Source organism: Dunckerocampus dactyliophorus, chromosome 5 (genome assembly GCF_027744805.1).
Source record: "Dunckerocampus dactyliophorus isolate RoL2022-P2 chromosome 5, RoL_Ddac_1.1, whole genome shotgun sequence".
Taxonomy (NCBI): domain Eukaryota; kingdom Metazoa; phylum Chordata; class Actinopteri; order Syngnathiformes; family Syngnathidae; genus Dunckerocampus; species Dunckerocampus dactyliophorus.
Window position 1 is genome coordinate 19,873,133 of NC_072823.1, and position 18,007 is coordinate 19,891,139.

At 41.9% G+C, this 18,007-nt stretch overlaps 2 protein-coding genes across 6 annotated transcripts; both read left to right on the plus strand.

The window, feature by feature from the left end:
• The first annotated feature begins 422 nt into the window (after positions 1-422).
• LOC129181408 (ADP-ribosylation factor 4-like) lies at positions 423-5,958 on the plus strand. Its single transcript, XM_054776579.1, has 6 exons — positions 423-621; positions 1,390-1,470; positions 1,589-1,698; positions 4,003-4,074; positions 4,916-5,041; positions 5,119-5,958. Exons 1-6 carry the CDS (start codon positions 555-557, stop codon positions 5,200-5,202), a joined length of 540 nt encoding a protein of 179 aa, XP_054632554.1. The 5' UTR covers positions 423-554; the 3' UTR covers positions 5,203-5,958.
• A 2,779-nt stretch (positions 5,959-8,737) lies between these two features.
• On the plus strand, positions 8,738-17,968 carry zgc:77752 (uncharacterized protein LOC393862 homolog). Of its 5 annotated transcripts, none has more exons than XM_054776512.1 (14): positions 8,738-8,899; positions 9,033-9,221; positions 9,296-9,376; positions 9,460-9,578; positions 10,302-10,379; positions 10,455-10,726; positions 10,784-11,080; positions 11,571-11,807; positions 11,878-11,994; positions 12,070-12,171; positions 12,240-12,320; positions 13,395-13,505; positions 13,586-14,453; positions 15,439-17,961. In XM_054776512.1, exons 2-13 carry the CDS (start codon positions 9,034-9,036, stop codon positions 13,703-13,705), a joined length of 1,803 nt encoding a protein of 600 aa, XP_054632487.1. In that variant the 5' UTR covers positions 8,738-8,899; position 9,033; the 3' UTR covers positions 13,706-14,453; positions 15,439-17,961. The 5 variants fall into 5 exon arrangements, with proteins under 5 accessions (XP_054632487.1, XP_054632486.1, XP_054632483.1 ...); XM_054776511.1 differs by having other exon boundaries at positions 10,242-10,379; positions 12,073-12,171; positions 15,439-17,952; XM_054776508.1 differs by having other exon boundaries at positions 10,242-10,379; positions 15,439-17,950.
• Positions 17,969-18,007: the final 39 nt, after the last annotated feature.

Here is an 18,007-nt window from a genome sequence, read left to right on the forward strand (position 1 = left end):
AGACTAAAGGTATTTGTAATCTATGTAGCGTAATAACTACACAAACTACAACAAATGAGTATTTTTGTGTTTGTAATGACAGAACATTTGTATTATTCATAATAAGGTGTACCTAATGACGTGACCGGTGAACTGCTGCAATAATAAATGTGTATTTTACGCTACCTACAGGATGGCTCGACAACTGCAGGACACCGTACACTACCGGTAACGGTGACATCAAGTGGTAGGAATTGTAACTGCATCGTGTTCGATATAAAACCGTGTAACTATAATTGGCTGTACATTTTTGACTACTTGTATTAGTCGTAATGATGTGTTATGTTGACGTGATGGTAACATGTAAACATCTGTAAGCACTGTGTTGCTGCTGTTTTATTGTTGTCGATAAAGTTCATTCAAAGCAGTGACGTCACGTGTTCCACGTTGGCCCGGACGTGGCAGTCTGCTGTAGTCCTTGTGAAGCAACCTCAACGTCAAGCAACAATTGTGCCTCTTTTTAGGGGGTGGATTTTTATTTGCCTTTCTAAACAATCAAACATCACACTCCAGTAATGGGGCTGACCTTATCGTCAGTCTTCGGACGACTTTTTGGCAAAAAACAAATGAGGATTTTAATGGGTGAGTAAAAAAAAAAAAGAGGAGTGTTCGGTTGACGGTTAGCTTAGCCACTTGCTAGCTCACTTCTAAAGGAGCTTTTACTTCGTCGTTTTCAAAGGTTGATATTTATTAAGAATATATAGCAAAGGCGCAGAACTCAAATATGACGTATGAGAATTTACTTTAGTGGCGTAAAAGTGGTAAACTGACAGTAGAGTTCACACTGAGCTTTTACAAACAAATATGGGGTATTTGTAGAGGCACCTGGAAGTCGACGTTTTTTTTCGGCTGTCGCAAGGAAGTACAATAACTTTACACTATTACGATATTCATATATAATATATATAAATCTATACACAGTCTTTACATTTAGCTTTGTCTCATGTTTTTTCAAGGCAGTTGTTGTGTAATGCCATGTTGCACTCACGCCCATGCAGCTTGTGTCATTTTCCATTTTTTCAAGGCATTTTCAAATTGATCAAAAACAAAGTTTGATCAAGTGCGAGGGGGACAGAAGACCTATTGCGAGATTGAGGAAAACTAAAGAAAAACATCATTTTCAAAGGCAAAATGAATACATTTTTTGTGCCTACTGAACAAAATTTTTTTTTGTTGGACCAGAGGAGGCCCCAACCATATTATTGTCTCTGATGGGATGCTCACTGTATCACACTTTGGAAATCCCTGATCTGAAATAGCAAGCTGTCTTGTTATATTACGTAATATCTGACATGTTGTCATCCTGCCATGTTGTAACTTGTTTCATTTCTCAACATTCTCCTCCCCTAGTCGGGCTGGATGCTGCAGGGAAAACAACCATCCTATACAAGCTGAAGCTAGGCGAAATTGTAACTACCATACCCACTATAGGTAAGACATGCTCACTGTATTCACCTCAGTGATAATTAATGGTGCTTATTACTGTGCACAACCTGTTTTACCTGTTAAAGGTGTATCATTCTTTTCTTTCCTCCCTCCCTCCCTCCAGGTTTCAATGTGGAGACGGTTGAGTACAAGAACATCAGTTTCACAGTGTGGGATGTGGGCGGTCAGGACAAGATCAGGCCCCTGTGGAGACATTATTTCCAGAACACACAGGTATGAAGGTTAATCAAGCCCAAGTGAAACCACTGCGTGTCCCAGTTGGAGCTCTTATAACACACAGCTGTTACTTAGTCATCTCCTGTGATTAGTCATGGTTTTGTATCACTTAAATGTTACTGACAAGTCATTTACAGCATTCATGGTTAAAACACGTTATCCCTTTAAGTGTGTGCAGCTAGCTCATTGCTCATTTTTATATTTTCCTAATTAATTAAGTTGTGCGAATTCTAGCTCACATTTGTTTAGAAGTTTATGAATGATTACGCGCTGCTACACTACTTTCACTGGGTTGCCGTGACCATCATTAAGGATAAAGAGCATAATATAATGTCTGTAACAGTATCTTTATTACAAAAACAAAACAGGATCATGTCAGCCACAGCCACGCCAAAACATCTGCAAACTCAACCGCACACTTCGCACGGAGGCAAATCTCTTGATATTAATGTAACCACGTCACAACATCACATGACTTCAATCAGCTGACGTGAAGTCCCCTCCCGATTCACTGTGCCCAGGTGCAAACAATGCTTTGGCTAGCGGCTGACGACAACTCAAGCGGCACACGACAACCACTTTTACCACCTTTTATTATTTGAATTCTGGATAAACAACTCAGTGGTATGGTGCATGTTTGTTGCATTGTGTTTGGAATGTACACGTTAAAAAGCCTTTTACTGCCCCATGAGTACAATAACTTAAAAAAAAAAAAGGAATTCCCTTCCAAGAATAAGCGCCTCTCCTTCTTTGCAAAACTAGGTAAAAGTGATGCTAATTTGTCATTTATTATTATTTTTGCATAATTTTCTTCACATAAAACTAGAATTATTGTCTGGAATGGATTATTTGGATTATTTTCTATAGAAAAACGTGCGTTGGTCAGAGTCCGTTTTGCTTTGAGTCGGACCTTCTGGAACTAATTAATGACGTTAACCAAGGCACCACTGTTACTCAGTTGTCGATACAAGATCAAAAGGGTCCCACATGGATGGTGGAAACCTTTATTTTCTTTCAAGTCTTCATGTCACACTGGACTAAATGCAACAAGTGTGCGTCAAAAGTTTGGTTCTTATTGCAGACGTTGCACCCCGATGACAAAAGTCAGACTCGCTTCCTTATAAACAGTTTGGCGCCTCAATGACAGACAAAACAGCAACTGTATTGGTCACGTGATTTTCTTAAAACGACTCGGCTTGGCTGTATGAGCGCGACACATGCACCGGGCCCATCACTGCTATTTGGTGTGTCCTGCGTGTGTTCTGTGTACAGTGTGAGTGGTATAAGATCTGACTTAGACCGAAACTGGACTTACATCACAGTCTAGGAACCAAACTCATACATAAATCCAGGACCTGTATAAGTTTCACTTTTGCATCTCATAGCAGTATGGTGCGTTCAGGGACCACCGAAAAAAATGTAGGGAATCGGTGAACATAAAGACATAAAAACATGTAAAAATGGTGGTATTTTTAACAGTGGTACAAGTATGCTGCGTATATTTGACCTATCTTATTGTCAAGTTCTTTTGGACTTAAGCCAGCCAGCACTTGAAAAGGCTGAGAAGATCGCAGAGCAGTGGTTCCCAAACTTTTGACATTTGACCTGAAGCCATGAACCTTGCTCTTGCACACTTCCAAACACGCACCTTTTTAATCTTCATCTTTTTAATCTTTTAATCTTTATTAACTTGACATTGAACATAATTGATCAATTAAATTTATAGTAATTCCAAGTCAAAAATGGCAACTTTTGTGCTGTCTCCTTTCTGCTCCGTTCTTTTCCGCCGTGAGGTGTTCAGGTACACTCGGAATGGTGAGTGTTACAGGCTAATTGTTTTTCATTTTTATTCACGTACCCCACTTTGGGAACCTAGGTCGTAGAGGACGCTTTATGAACTCAACTCCAGTAGATTTTTTTGAGTTTTGTTTTACACTTTAACTCGACATCAGGATCGGTTGATAACCTTTGGATCAAAGAGGAAACACAGTTGTATCTTGGAAGCAACGATAGTTGTTACATACCAGTGGTCTCTCCCGTCTTCTCTCGTTACAATCATTTTTTGCATGTCATAGGTATCAAAAAAGTCAATTTTGCATCATATTTGGATCAAAGATTTGAAAGACATGCATTTTTAGCATCATAAGAATTGTCATACTTTGCTTATTTTTAAATGGGGTGTTTTCTGAAGAAAAGAAACTGCCTGTTTTTGCAGGAAAAATAAAATGTGTTTGGAGACCATAAAGAAGCGTATTTGATGGGCTGTGAATGCAGAATGGCGAATGTGCTTTCATTTTGCAGGGCCTCATCTTTGTAGTGGACAGCAATGACCGCGAAAGATTGGCTGAGGCTGCAGATGAGCTCTCAAAGATGGTATGTATTGTAGGTGGTCTGAAGAATAATAAAACAATGTTTGTTAAATACCTAAAAATCTCCTCTAACGTGCTTGGTTAAGACCATTTACATTGAATCTTCATGACTGACACATTGACTAGCCAGTGAAATGGTGACAACACCGATACGCTGGTTGATGGGACTGGTCATCAAGGTTGCGCCTTTGAAGCTTTTTGTTTTCTTTAGTGAAGACTAAGTGTGACCAAATGGTCCACATTTGGAACGCCTGATCCTAACTCGAAAAAAACCTGTAAAATACTACATTTTTGTAGTATCATTGCCAAATTTGAAATGGGATTATGTAAGGACTCAAGCTATGGTTTCATTGCGTTTTCTGGTCCGTACCACCAAAGTTAGTATTTTGAAGGTACGACTCTGAAAAAATATAGACAAAACTTATTTTCAGTGTATTCAAACACTTATTCCTCTGTCAGAGACACATTCTGACTGTTGTGGATAAACATTTAGGTTGTTAGCTTGGAGAAGAGTCCAAAGCCAACTCTACTCCAAATGGTTCAATGACAGCTTCATGCTGATCATTTTTCAAAAAAATCCACATCCTTGTAACAAGTGTAAAAGAAGTTCATCACTGTAAAACAAACACAGACATGTGACAACCAGGATTGGAACACTGGAGCCAATTTTACAGCGATCCCAAAAAAGGGTAGTAGCTCTGGAATTGATCTGCCCAGTGAAGCAGGAAATGGCTACAACTGTGTGCACACTTTCAGACAGCACCATGGCATTCAGAAATCATTATTAGATGCACAGTGACGTGTGCTGTGACAGGTGGTGTCAGCTCTCGAGTCTGTGCTTGCAGTTGCAGGAGCAGGAGTTGAAAGACGCCATCTTGCTGGTGTTTGCCAACAAACAGGACCTCCCCAACGCCCTGTCAGTCAGCGAGGTTGCAAACCAACTGAGTCTCAACGATCTTCGCAGCAAAAAGGTAAGTCACCCGAGACTCCCAATACAGCAGCAAGGCGTATCCGTCCTTCTCCTCACTTCCTGTTTACATCCCCACAGTGGCACGTTGAGTCAACCTGTGCCACCCAGGGCACCGGGCTGTATGAAGGACTGGACTGGCTTTCCACAGAGCTCTCCAAGTAGACTGACTGTACGGAAGAGAGTGACCTTTCACGGACATTCAATCGGGAAACATTTGGTCTTCTAGCTGCAGACATTGCTGGAGACCAGTATAATGGTGTTTTTTGATTGGGGTGGGTGGGATTGAGGGATTGGGGGGTATTGTTGTGTCTCCAACTTGTGTTTTGAAGCCTATTCCTTTATTATCAGACATCCTTTTTACCTGGCAAAGAATGGTACCTTGCATTCCATTGTATGACCAGTAATGCAATTTGAATACTCGACCAGTTGAGTAGTTCCACTTTGGTTCTTTCTGTGAAGTAGTGGTTGACTGAGGTGTGGACCAACGCTGCAATGATTTGACTGTGTGAAGTGTTCTTGAACCAGTGCTTGGATCCAAAAAGAAACATTGTGCCTTCTGGCCCCCCCTCTTTTATATAATCCTGACTAAATCTGTTTTAGCAAGTTACTTTGACCTAGACAACCATCATTTATGGTTGTCCAGTCTAATAAACAATTGTTTAACCAGAGAGGGAACATGCTAACATGGCATGATGAAGTAGCATTTGGGCTTTTTGTCTTTATGTAGCAGCAAATGCTTGCTGCTGAGTTTGATAGCAAATACTTTACTTAATTACTGTGCACAATATTGAAAAAACTTAATTATTGGGGGTTTACATTCCATCATGCTTGCAGAGCTGGAAAGTTAAAGTCACTGATAATATAAATGTGCTTTCAAATGTTTTAGAAAAACGTTGACAATAAAGATTGAAAGTTATTTCGTTGACCTGCATTATTATTTGTAATGTTTTATGTTTGGAGATTTTTTTTCCATCAGTATGCACAATTATAAGAGGGACTGAATAGAGTTAAAAATTACGTCCTATCAAAAATAATGCTTAGTTTTGATTAACACGGTCAGAGATGTATTAATTTAAAGCACGTGTCAATGGAGGGCAGAGACACTGCAGGTTTTCTCTTCAACCAGTTTCTCCCACTACGTGATTTAATTGATGAGCTCCTTCCCTCAAATTGCAGGAGGTATTGATCATTAAAACCACCTGCTTTAGTGTCTCGGCCCTCCATGGCATGAGTTTGACGCCCCAGATTTAAAGGGACCGTATGCAACGACTTCTTCCAGCTGCCTTGGAAGGTAGGTGTGTGTCCCATTACATCTGGCATATAAGTAATGCTATATTTCAGAAAAAGGACATCATACCAACAGTAAAACATGGTGGTGGTCGTGTGATTGTCTGGGGCTGTTTTGCTGCTCCAGGACCTGGAAGACCAGCTGTGATAAATGGACCCACGAATTCTGTTAACCAAAAAATCCTGAAGGACAATCTACGGCAATCTTTTCGTGACCTCAAGCTGAAACCAATTTGGGTTCTGCAGCAGGAAAATGATCCAAAACACACCAGCAAGTCCACCTCTGAATGGCTGAAGAAAAACAAAATTAAGACTTTGGAGTGGCCTAGTCAAAATCCTGACCTCAATCCTATTGAGATGAGTGGCATGACCTTAAAAAGGCACTTCATCCTGGATAACCCTCTGTGGATGAATTACAACAATTCTGCAAAGATGAGTGGGCTAAAATTCCTCCACAGCGCTGTAAGAGACTAACTGGTACTAAATGCTTGCAGTTGTTGCTGCTGATGGTGGCCCAACAGCTTCAATAGTTAAATTTTTTATGTAATAATTTCATTTATTTATTTATTAGTGTTATAGTCACAGTACCACAACTTTCATTATGGGCATGCATTGATTATTCCTCGTGATTCTTGCTAGCTGTTAGCATGCTAGCTAGCAATATTGTTAGCACTGACATTTTTGGGAATTTGGGTCAGAGGTGAGGTATCACACTCCTCAGCCTCCCTGAGAAAGTCCATTCCAGGGTGCTGGAGAGAAGGATACGACTCTCAGGAGGTGCAATGTGGTTTTCGTCCTGGTTGCAGAGCACTGGACCATCTCTGTACTACTGGAGGGTACATGGGAGATTGCCCAACCGGTCTACATGTGCTTTGTGGACTTGGCGGGGGCTCCGGGAGCATGGGATTGGTGGCATGCTACCATGTGCCAATTGGTCTTTGTGCAACCGGAGCAGGAGCCTGGTTCGCATTGCCAGCACTAAGTCAAGCCCGTTCCCTGTAAACGGTCTCTGCCAAGGCTGTCCTTTGTCACGATTCTGTTCATTATTATTATGGACAGAATTTCTCGACGCAGCTAAGGTGTCAAGTGTTCAGTTTGAGGGTCTTAAGATCTCATCTCTGCTGTTTGCAGAGGATGTGGTCCTGATGGCCTCATCAGGCTGGGACCTTCAGCGTTTACTGGGGAGGTTTGCATCTGAGCGTGAAGCTTTTGGGATGAGACTCAGCACCTCCAAATCTGTGGCCTTGGTTCTCAGTTGGAAAATGGTGGATTGCGCCCTCCGGGTTGGGAGTGAAGCCTTGCCCCAGGTGGAGGAGTTCAAGTATCTCGGGGTCTTGTTCACGAGTAACGGAAGGATGGAGTGTGAGGTCAACAGGCGGATCAGCGCGGCATCTGCAGTAATGCGGTCGATCCATGTTCCCCTCGGTTATGACCGAAAGAATGAGTTTCATTCGTAGGGTGGCTGGACTCACCCTAAGAGAGAGGGTGAGGAGCTCAGCCATCCAGGAGGGTCTCAGAGTAGAGACGCTGCTCATCACATCTAGACGAGACAGTTGAGGTGACTCGGGCATCTAGTCCGGATACCCGGGAGACCGTGAAGTCTGAGACTGCTGGCCCCGTGACCCGGACCTGGATAAGTGGAAGAAAATGGATGGATGGATGGGTCAGACATTAGCAACTGGTAACAGGTCCATTCAAAATTTCCGCAGAATTAAAAAAAAAAGTTATTATTATTATTATTATTAGTTAGTTAGTTAATTTACATGATTTTTATTTTGAGGTCAAGGATATTTATATTCTACAAGTATTTCAGATTTGTTGTATTTATTTATTTTTTTTATTATTATTTTTTTATTATTTATAATTTGTCAAGCATGTAAATTGGGTGATATGTTATCTTATAATTTACAGACAATGTTATTCCATTTCTTTTGCAAGCGTATATAAATTGCTGCATATAACATTTCACCTCGGCTCTGCATGAACGCCACTTATTTTACCAAAATTTAGGCCAATTATTATGCTCTTTAAAATCGTAATTGTGAATACAGACATATTTTGTACAATCTGTTTTTTAAACCACTTTTGGTAAAATATGCTGGAATTGTGGTGATGTTCTTATATTTTTTGGTAGGAAAAAGTCATTTTGAGCCAGCTGCATACAGTCCCTCTATCCAGGTGTATTATTATTGTAGTATGCAATTGTGTAACTGCACTGCATCATACCGAGTGTCGCGTTATATTTAATATTCTGATCCTCTCATTTGCTAAATAAAACAAAACAACAGCATCAAGCCATAATGAAGTGTCCTGATAATTAGGCCATGGATACACAAGTGGAGGTATAAGCACTATTTAATTGGTCTAATGCATTTATGACAGTTAATCAGGCTTAGTGAAGCTGGGTCACCTCTGATGTGTGTGTGTGTGTGTGTGTGTACACTTCACTGTCCGTCTATCACCATTGAACACATGTACTCCACATCACTTTTGTTTACTCTTTCACCCTCTTGGATTGGACTGTATACAATTCATGGGATTTGTCAGATATTTCGGGAAATTAATGAGAAAGGTAAGCGTTGAATTTACATGTATTAGACTGACTTGAGCTAGCTTTCTTAAACAACGTGGTTATGGCAAAACTAGTCCAATTCAGGTTTAGACGGAAGAAGAGGCTGATGTTGCCTGATGTTTTCCTGGTGCAGGATGCAGAACTTGACCCAGCATGTCCCCGTACCTCGGCCCGCTTATTCCCAAGCCCGGGAGAACCTGGTGAAGGCGATCCCGCCCAAACTGCTGTGTTTGCTGGGCTGCGGGGGAGTAGACTGTCGTTATGAAGGCCCACAGTGTTGGAAAGCAAACCAGCAGGTGATTCGAGGCGTTTTCTCCTCATGGTAAGACTATTTGATTGTAGTCTTGGCAATGCTGTGCTGCCATCAGGTGCATTACTTCTCCCGATAAATCTCAGGGTGACTGATGACATCATCGCCATGGCACGACCATCCAAAACCTTGATTGAGAAGTTTAACATTATAGAACAGTTTCAAAGGTATTGTTCCTTCAGTATTTGTTTATGCCAAGTACACAGTTACACAGTACACACGTTTTCTTCTTTCATGTGACTTTCTCCAGAATGAATATAAGATCTATCATAAACATGCAAGTACCAGGCGAACATGCTCACTGTGGACCCCCCTTGGACCCTCGAAGTGGCTTCACATATTCGCCGCAGATCTTCATGGAGAATGACAGTGAGACATTTTATATACAAAACAGTACTAGAAGGTCTAGTAGACGGTCACTGAACATTTCATGAGATTTACCCAAAACCCGCCCGATCCAAAGTGGCGCCCTAAGCAAGATTTGATGTGGCGCTGCCCTCCCATCGTCAAATGATGATTAATCATGATTAATTCATTTATTAATTACTTTAAATTACTTTTTCAAAGTGCTTTTCGTCTCACTCCCCCTCCTCGCTTTTGCATATTGGAGCTCTGCTTAGAACCTCATGAAGATCCAAATGTGCAAAATGCAAATTAACAATTTTTCAGCTGGTCTTAAGATTTTGATCAGGAGTGTATTATTTCTTAAATGGCTTCCATCCATCCATTTCCTATGCTGCTTATCCTCATTAGGGCCATGGGGGTATGCTGGAGCATCTCAGCTACAGCAGCTGACTTCGCAGGGCTCATGTAAACAAGCAACCATTCACACTCACGTTCATAAACTGGATGATAAGTTATCTTACAAATTAAAGACAACAGTAAAAATAATGCAGTTCAATTTCTTCTGTAAGCATATGGAGGGGGGTGCCATATAAAATCTTGCTTGGAGCGCCACTTTGGGAAGGGCCTGGTGATGAAAAGGTTGTCTGGAATGGAATGATCTCATGTTCTTTGTGTGAACATTTGCAGTTTACTTTTACAACTTTGGGATGCCAGATTTCGGTGTGTCCTCCCTCGTTGGCATAATAGATGGAGTGAAAGTGTTGGCCTTCGCTGTGGGTGAGGGAAGGGTCGCAGTGCACTGCCACGCAGGCCTCGGCAGAACAGGTCTGGGTGAAGATTGCATCGCTAGTGTCGCAGTGTGCGTTGTTGATACGCCTCTTCTCAATGACTGCTCCACAGGTGTCCTAATAGCCTGCTACTTAATCTACACGGTGCGGCTCAGTCCCAGTGAAGCCGTTCAGTACGTCCGCATCAAGCGGCCGCGCTCCATCCAAACGCGAGCGCAGATCAGTCAGGTGTTTGACTTTGCTCGTCTGCTCGGTACACAACTGGTCCAGTACCCAGACCTCACCTTGAGACACGGAGCCCCTGTCACCCTGCAGCACCATCTCAACCGCCAGGCTCTACTGCTGCATGGCCAGGAGGCACGCACCCTCAGATACACACCCAAGGTCAGGAGTTAAACATCTTCCGTGTCACTGAATGTCACTCACCCACCCTCTTCTTAGCAGGTGGTGTACCTGCTGTGCGTGCGCCTCTTCTGCTTGGCTCTGGGTATCCCTGCAGCTCCAGATATCAATGCTGAGTTGGAGAAGAGGTCAGCGTTGAGGGTCTTGAGCAGGACTGTGAGGGAAACGCTCGTGTCCAAACAGTACTTGCCCTTGCTGAGGGAACATCATCAGATGCCACGGATGGGCTCGGGCTCAGTGTCCTCCTGGGATGAGCCACTGGGATTCTTGGAGAGGAAGAGGGATCTGCTGCTGGACAAACGATGCTACAGTGACTCTGACCTCAGCAAGATGGCGGTAAATGCAACTGAGAACTTCACAGTTCAAAATGTTACTGTTCCAGACTGAAGAGTGTCCTCAGTCATGACCTCAGTTTAGTGAGCACAGAAAGGATTAACTCCACAAATGGGTCCTTTTTTTGGCTATTTTGTGATGCTTGTTCCAAATGCAGAACTGTCACAGTGAAAAGAAAATGTGATGACAACCCTAGAGGAAGTGAAACTTGATGCAGAGATTAAAAATAGGATGCTGGTGTAACGCAATTCAGCCGTGCACCTACCTACTTTCTGAGGGCTATGCAGACACATTATAGGTGCCCCCCCCCCGGTATAAGTGTATAAATCTTCCATCCATTTCCTATGCCACTTGTGTTTACTAGGGTCGCGGGGGTATGCTGGAGCCTATCTGTATAAATCTTTATTTTACTTTTGCACCACTGCTGGCCTGCGGAATGGATTGTTTGTATTTCCATTGTGTTTTAGTGCTTCCACTGTATTTTGTCACTCAGGATGTGGAGATGAGTCCATATAGTGCTCCTATATTCGGAAATGAGGGTTCCTGGTGTGCACAAGATGTGATCGGACTTGATCTGACGCCATTTAGCTCCAAGACTGCCCCACTTTCACCAGACTTGATCAAAAAGAACCACCCTCATCCATGCAATATGCCACCAAGCAGCCACTCTGCCAAAAGGTCAAAGTGCACAGTTAAAAAGACTCTATCCAAGTACAGCTCCAACATTGAGGTGAATGATACCTCCATTTTTTTGTATTATTTCACAAAGTTGAATGCTCTAAAACATGATTCTTTATCAGCTGTGCAGAACGTCACATGATGCGGGCTCGACCTCTGCGGCTCGTGTCATTGCCAAGGCGATGGCGCACCAAGGTCCACCGGGAGAAGCTGTCCTGCAGCGATCGTCTCTGCTGCAGGTGCAACTTGTCTACTTGATACTACAAACGTCTGTGTAATATTCAAGATATTTAGTTCACTCACCTTCTCGACAGGAGGAGCTGAACAGTAGTGAATGTGGTTGGGCTCTCATGGTGACTGAATCGGATCCTCATGTTCTCACATGTCTGCTGTGGACCTGGCTGGAGAAGCTAAAGGTCAATGGATGCTATCATGGCAATGTTTACATGTTATCCTAACCGATGCTGCCTCAATCTTCACACAGGACCCTGTTCTTAGTGCTGACGATATAGCAAATCTGTGTTGTGCAGGGAACGACAACAAGCCTCTTGGTGTGCTCAGGAAGGTAAAGAAAGATGGTCCAAATTCTTGTATTCTTCTGCACTTCATCTCTGGTACCAATATTGTCAGCAGCTCTTCAAAATAACGTCAGGTCATATCTTGTGTAATGAATGAACACATTATGCTTCTTTTACTGTGATGCCAATGGATGCATTTAACAAACAAATGCTTTTTGTGCAAAATAAGACACATACTGTAAAGTAAGTTATATAGAAAAAGTGCCAGATTTATTTTTTCTCAACAAAATAGTCATTTAAAAAAAAATCATGAGCAATAGTCAACTAAAATAACATATCCTACTATCAACAAGTAATACATTCTCAAATAAGAATCCGATTAAATAATGCTAGCAACATAAAGTTTGGAAAGCTGCACATTTCTATGTGGCACAAACATACGTATCAGAACAATGTAAAGGGCAAAATAGGGATGCTCCAATCAGGGTGTTATGCTGCCGACCCTGATACCAATCATCCAGGACTGATATCGTCCGATAATGATCACATGGCTTAATTATGCATTTATAATGAGCGCTACTGGCCAGGGGTGGTGCATAAAGGGGAAAGGTCAGGACAATTCCAAGGTCCCTTGACTGCCAGGGGGCTCACGCACGCACGTGGAGAACATGTAAACTCCACACAGAGATGCCCAACGGAGATTCATATCCAGATCTTCCCGATCTCCTGACTGTGTGGCCAACATGCTAACCACTCGGCTACCGTGCGGCCCTAGACTAACACAGGTGAAATTATAAACTGGGCTCATTCGGAATGTCACGCATGAATGCAGCAAGAACGAGAAGAATTAAACTCTGCCCTTGCATAACCTGCCCTTTCATTGCAAGTGGCTTATTTACCATCCAAAGAGCTAGGAAGCTTGTTACTGTGTGCAGCGTCATCACTCGCGCACCAGTGTCACTATCTGCATAAAAACTGATAGACATGAACTGATTTTTATGCCAATATCGACCGATAATATCGGACATCCCGAGCTTTATTGGTTTTGCTTGAAATCTCTCAGAAATTGCAATTTCTGAAAAAATTACACTTGCTACTCGCTTACAATCATGTCTTTTCAGTCACAGAGACACACTATTTATTGTCTGTTGACCTGTGTGAGCACAGTCACCCGCCTCTGTCCACACAGAGAGGATGCGGTGTTGCAGCGGCTGATACAAGCACTGACAAAGGTAAGAGGATACATTGGACTGTGCTCTTCCTATAATCTAGATAGTGAGTTAATAATAACCTGGAATATTTGCCTCAACAGAAGACTCAAGAGGACATAGGCAGCTTTGCAAGTTTAGTGAAGATTCTGAGGTCCAACTTGAGGAAAACTTTTCACAACAGTTACCTGACATGGGCCTGGAGGCATAATGCTACACTTTGAAGAGAACTATTTGGTGGCCACTAAATCACAGGACACAGAGAGACAAACAACCATTCACACTCACATTCATACATATGGACAATTAAGTCTACAATTAACTTAACATGCATATTTTGGGAATGTGAATACAGAACAATAAATCAAAAATCCTGCTGAACAAAGTCTCTGAATGGTAATAAACAACAGTGCTTGATAACAAAGATGGCTGCCGCCAAACAATGACTATTTTCCGACAAGTGACAGAACAAAAAAGAAAGACTTTCATTGACAGGCGCTGCTTTTGCCTTTGAAAGGGTACAAATGTAAATGAGGGATGTACGTGAGCGAAAAAAAGGCAAAAATAACAATGCCATGGTCATCAAATACAGATGTTTCTGTGGTCAAATAGAATATAAATAAATAAATAATAGTGTGAAAACGCAATTTTCGTCACACCTTGTAAAGGCAAAAGGCTTGGTGAAGGATGAATTCATAAATAAAGTCCACATTTGGTTGAATGAAAATAGGGTATTGACTAAGCACTACAGCAATTATGTTGATTAATTAATCAATTGTCACTGTTTCGTGGTTGACTATGGCATATTATTAGGCAAACAATATCGAAAGACAAACTCTGACCACTACCCGTCAGTAATGTGCCATTGTTGACACATGACATTAGATTACCGTCACATTGCATGATGTCAGCCATAGCATCTCCGACACGATAGAGTGAAAAGAAGTTCCCCTTGGAATTTGTGTGGACGTGGTAAGTTTTTGCCTTCGTTGTCCTTCTTCCCCACTAAGTTAAGTGTAGAATACAGTAAATAAATCGGAGGCTAACTATTTAGCTCGCTAGCTTGCTAATGGTTAAGCCATGGCCATCTCATGTGTCCCTGCAAAGATCCCGTACCTTGCACATTACAGTTGAGCAATATAGTGTAAACAAATAATAGTGGGAGCATAAAAGTGACTCTAATAACGGTAAAGATTGTATTTAGAAAGTCATAAACAGGTTTTCTTTGCTCTAATAACGAAAATGTTCAATTTATTAATATGGACGCTACCTCCGCCGAAATTCACTTATCGCGGTTAAACCAGTTTAACCACTATAAACGAGGGATGAATGGAAATGGAAATGGAAATGGATGTGGAGGTGGTTGCTGTTGCGGCGTGTTTAGATACCACCAAGCTCCCAGCCCACCACAAACATCACCACCCAGACAAGCTAATGCTCGCTGTAATGCTAAGAGGCTACCAAGAAGCTGAAAGTTGTTCCAAAAGAGCATGCTTGTCACTTGAAGTCACTTGAATTATTGGGTGTTTTGGAAAAGCCATGGTACTATGTTTATGTAACCAAAGGTTTGAGGATACCCGCTGATGTCATGGACGTTCAGTGGAAATAAAGAAACAGTCAAGAGACCTTCACAACACACACAACACACTTCCAGTCTTCAAAATGACAGCGCTGTGTTCCACATCCTGTTTAAAATAGTACTTTACATAGACTTACCTGATGGCTAGACTGGCTACCTCATACGTTCATTGTCAAGCTAAAAAAGCTGTCAACATGTTCAGAAGAGGCCACTTAATACCCTTTGTTCACAAAGAAGGCTCCAGGACCTTACGGGGTATCACCTTCCTGCCTGACAGCCTGCGCTGAACAGCTGACACCCATCTTCACTCAGATCTTCACCAAATCATTAGAGCTGTGCCAAGTCCCCTGTTGCCTGAAACTCTTTCCCATTGTCCAGGTCACCAAAAAACCCTCCATCACAGGAGGGAATGACTACAGACCGGTAGCCCTGACGTCTGTGGTCTTGAAATCTTTCGAGAGACTGGTGTTGGTCCACCTGAAAGGTATTACAGGCCCACTGCGGTGATTGGATCAACAGCTTCCTGACTGACAGGAGGCAGCAAGTGAGGCTGGAGAGCCATATCCAGCTCCTGGACCATCAGCATTGGCTTCCCCCAGGGGTGTATCCTTTGCCGAATGAAGCTGTTGACTCTCTGCCCAGTCAGAGCCATATATTCTGTAACTGATGATTTCATTTTTCAGTTCATTTCATTCCATCCAAAATCTCCAAAAATCAGTGGAGTACTCACAAGATGCCACCAAAATCACACTGTCTCTTTAAAAAATTTCAGAACATGATGTAAGAATATAGAACCGTGTCATATCCGAATATTACGAAATATATCATACCGTGAGCTAAATATCATGTATCTTATCTTTTTGTGAGATTAGCGTATCGCTACAGCCCTGGTGTGTGGAGTAAAATGTGTCCCATTTCAAAGCATTTAACTAATGTGACTGTCATGTCATTTCCAGCAAGAAAACATATTTTTACACAGTCTGCCTCACTGCATGCATTTGTTAACGTTCAGTCAGGTTTGAGAACAAACAACGAGGGCGTGGATTACATTTCTGTGCACTGCATCCAAAATGTTATGCCCGCATTATTTCTCTGTGATTAAGTCTTGTCACACTGGTTTTCTTTTATTTAAAAAAATAAAGCAATTCAAAATGCATTCACTGTATATGTAAAATGTAATAGATTGTTACATTGTTAAAATGGCATTTTTATTTGGCAAACATAAAACAATGCGTATGACTTGTAAGGACTGCGGAATTTCAAGCCTATGACTTCTGACCTGACTCGACCGGTCATGGCTTGATTTCAGACTTACTGGACATTTGACATTGAACACTCGAGACTTACTTGAGACTTGCAAAACACTGACTTTCTCCCATCTCTGTCTATCGCTGTTGTTCTGCGACCTTGGGTGCCTGTCAATAGACAGCGCACCTGGTAGCGTGGAGCGCTATAGAGGCACTACACTGACATCCTTCGGTTGTTGGTTCAAATGTGGCGCAAATGATCTTTTAAGAGAACACATTACGTACTGTGATCCGTTGTGTCACATTCACATGTCCTTGTTCTGTTTTTTTGCCTTCTCCTTGTGTTTCTTTTTCCTTAGATCCCCTACTCCCGGCTGGAGGCGGAGCTGCTGGACACACCTGACTCCTATCACCACCTGTCTATTTATGCCTAGTACTGCCAGCTGCATCTGCATCTGGGGTCCAGACACACGGCAATGTAACACCGTTGTGCCTTTTGGCAGTCATCCTACTGAGGACAGGCGTCTATCCACCTTCTTACGTGGTTGGCCTTCGATGGGTCAGTTTGTACCGTGGAAGATTGTCGAGGCTATGTGCTGAAACCTTAGGTTTGTACAAACCTGGATTGAAGGTTATTTTTAGAGAATTTCGTGATCAAGTCAAAGCAAACCAACAGACCAACACATGAGCAAGCACACAGGCAACACAGGTAAGAAATTAACCCTAAACAGAACAGTTCCGTAAAGAACAGTACTGAGAACGCCTGAAGTGATGAGGTTCAGGTTTCTGGTTCAAATCTGGCTCGAAGAACATTTTACAGAATTTGCCCTTACTCCCATTTACAGCAGTGGTTCCCAAACTTTTTATAGTCGCGTACCCCTTCAGACATTTGATTTGAAGCCATGTACCCCCTACTGCTGCACACTTAAAAACATAAACCATTTTTACTTTTCATTAATGTGAAATATTAAACATGATTAACTGGTTAATTAATTTTATAGTAAGTCATTCTGATTCAAATATTTGTATTGTGCATGGTCAGATCAAAGTTTTATAGGAGCACTGATACGTAGATTAGATGTGAATTTCTCTTGGAGATGAATATCTTATTCGTCCTACATATCTTTTATTTCAGAAGGATGTTCAGTTCCTTCCCTTTGAATGTGTTGAACTTGCGATCACTATGATTTCAATAGGCATATTCATTTGATACCAAATTGAAAGGGGAAGTTGAACAAACATGATAAAGCAGTATCCAAAGTAAAAAACAAAACAAAAACATACAAGCAGCAATAAAGCCTCATTTTCAGGGCAATCTCCACTCGCTCATTCTGACACACATACATTGACAGGTTTTCACAGTGCAGGGATTGGAACACCAATATAAATTAAACTTTCAAGATTAAACACTCTTAATACACAACATAATCATCACATTTACTTATTCATATAACTCACACAGAGCTAAGAAGAACTTCATGCCGTGTCTCCTTTCATCTTTCTGCTATGACTGCGCTCGTAATTGTGTGTGTTAGGGGCTAATTGTTCTTCATTTTCATTCATGTACCCCCAAAGACAGTTGGCGTGCCCCTGGGGGTACGCGTACCCCACTTTGGGAACCGAGGCTTTAGAGAATTATTGCCTTTTAAAGCAAAGCTAGGCAGTAATTATATTTCTCTTCATTTATGCAGTTTTGGACA

Excerpts from the sequence above, each read along its gene's own strand:
- zgc:77752 (XM_054776509.1), top strand. The coding sequence starts at position 9,034 with ATGCAGAACTTGACCCAGCATGTCCCCGTACCTCGGCCCGCTTATTCC. Across the intron at positions 9,377-9,459 it reads ATTATAGAACAGTTTCAAAG|AATGAATATAAGATCTATCA; the intron begins GTATTGTTCCTT and ends GACTTTCTCCAG. Across the intron at positions 11,081-11,570 it reads CTGACCTCAGCAAGATGGCG|GATGTGGAGATGAGTCCATA; the intron begins GTAAATGCAACT and ends TTTGTCACTCAG.
- LOC129181408 (XM_054776579.1), top strand. The coding sequence starts at position 555 with ATGGGGCTGACCTTATCGTCAGTCTTCGGACGACTTTTTGGCAAAAAA. Across the intron at positions 622-1,389 it reads ACAAATGAGGATTTTAATGG|TCGGGCTGGATGCTGCAGGG; the intron begins GTGAGTAAAAAA and ends CTCCTCCCCTAG. Across the intron at positions 1,699-4,002 it reads ATTATTTCCAGAACACACAG|GGCCTCATCTTTGTAGTGGA; the intron begins GTATGAAGGTTA and ends TTCATTTTGCAG.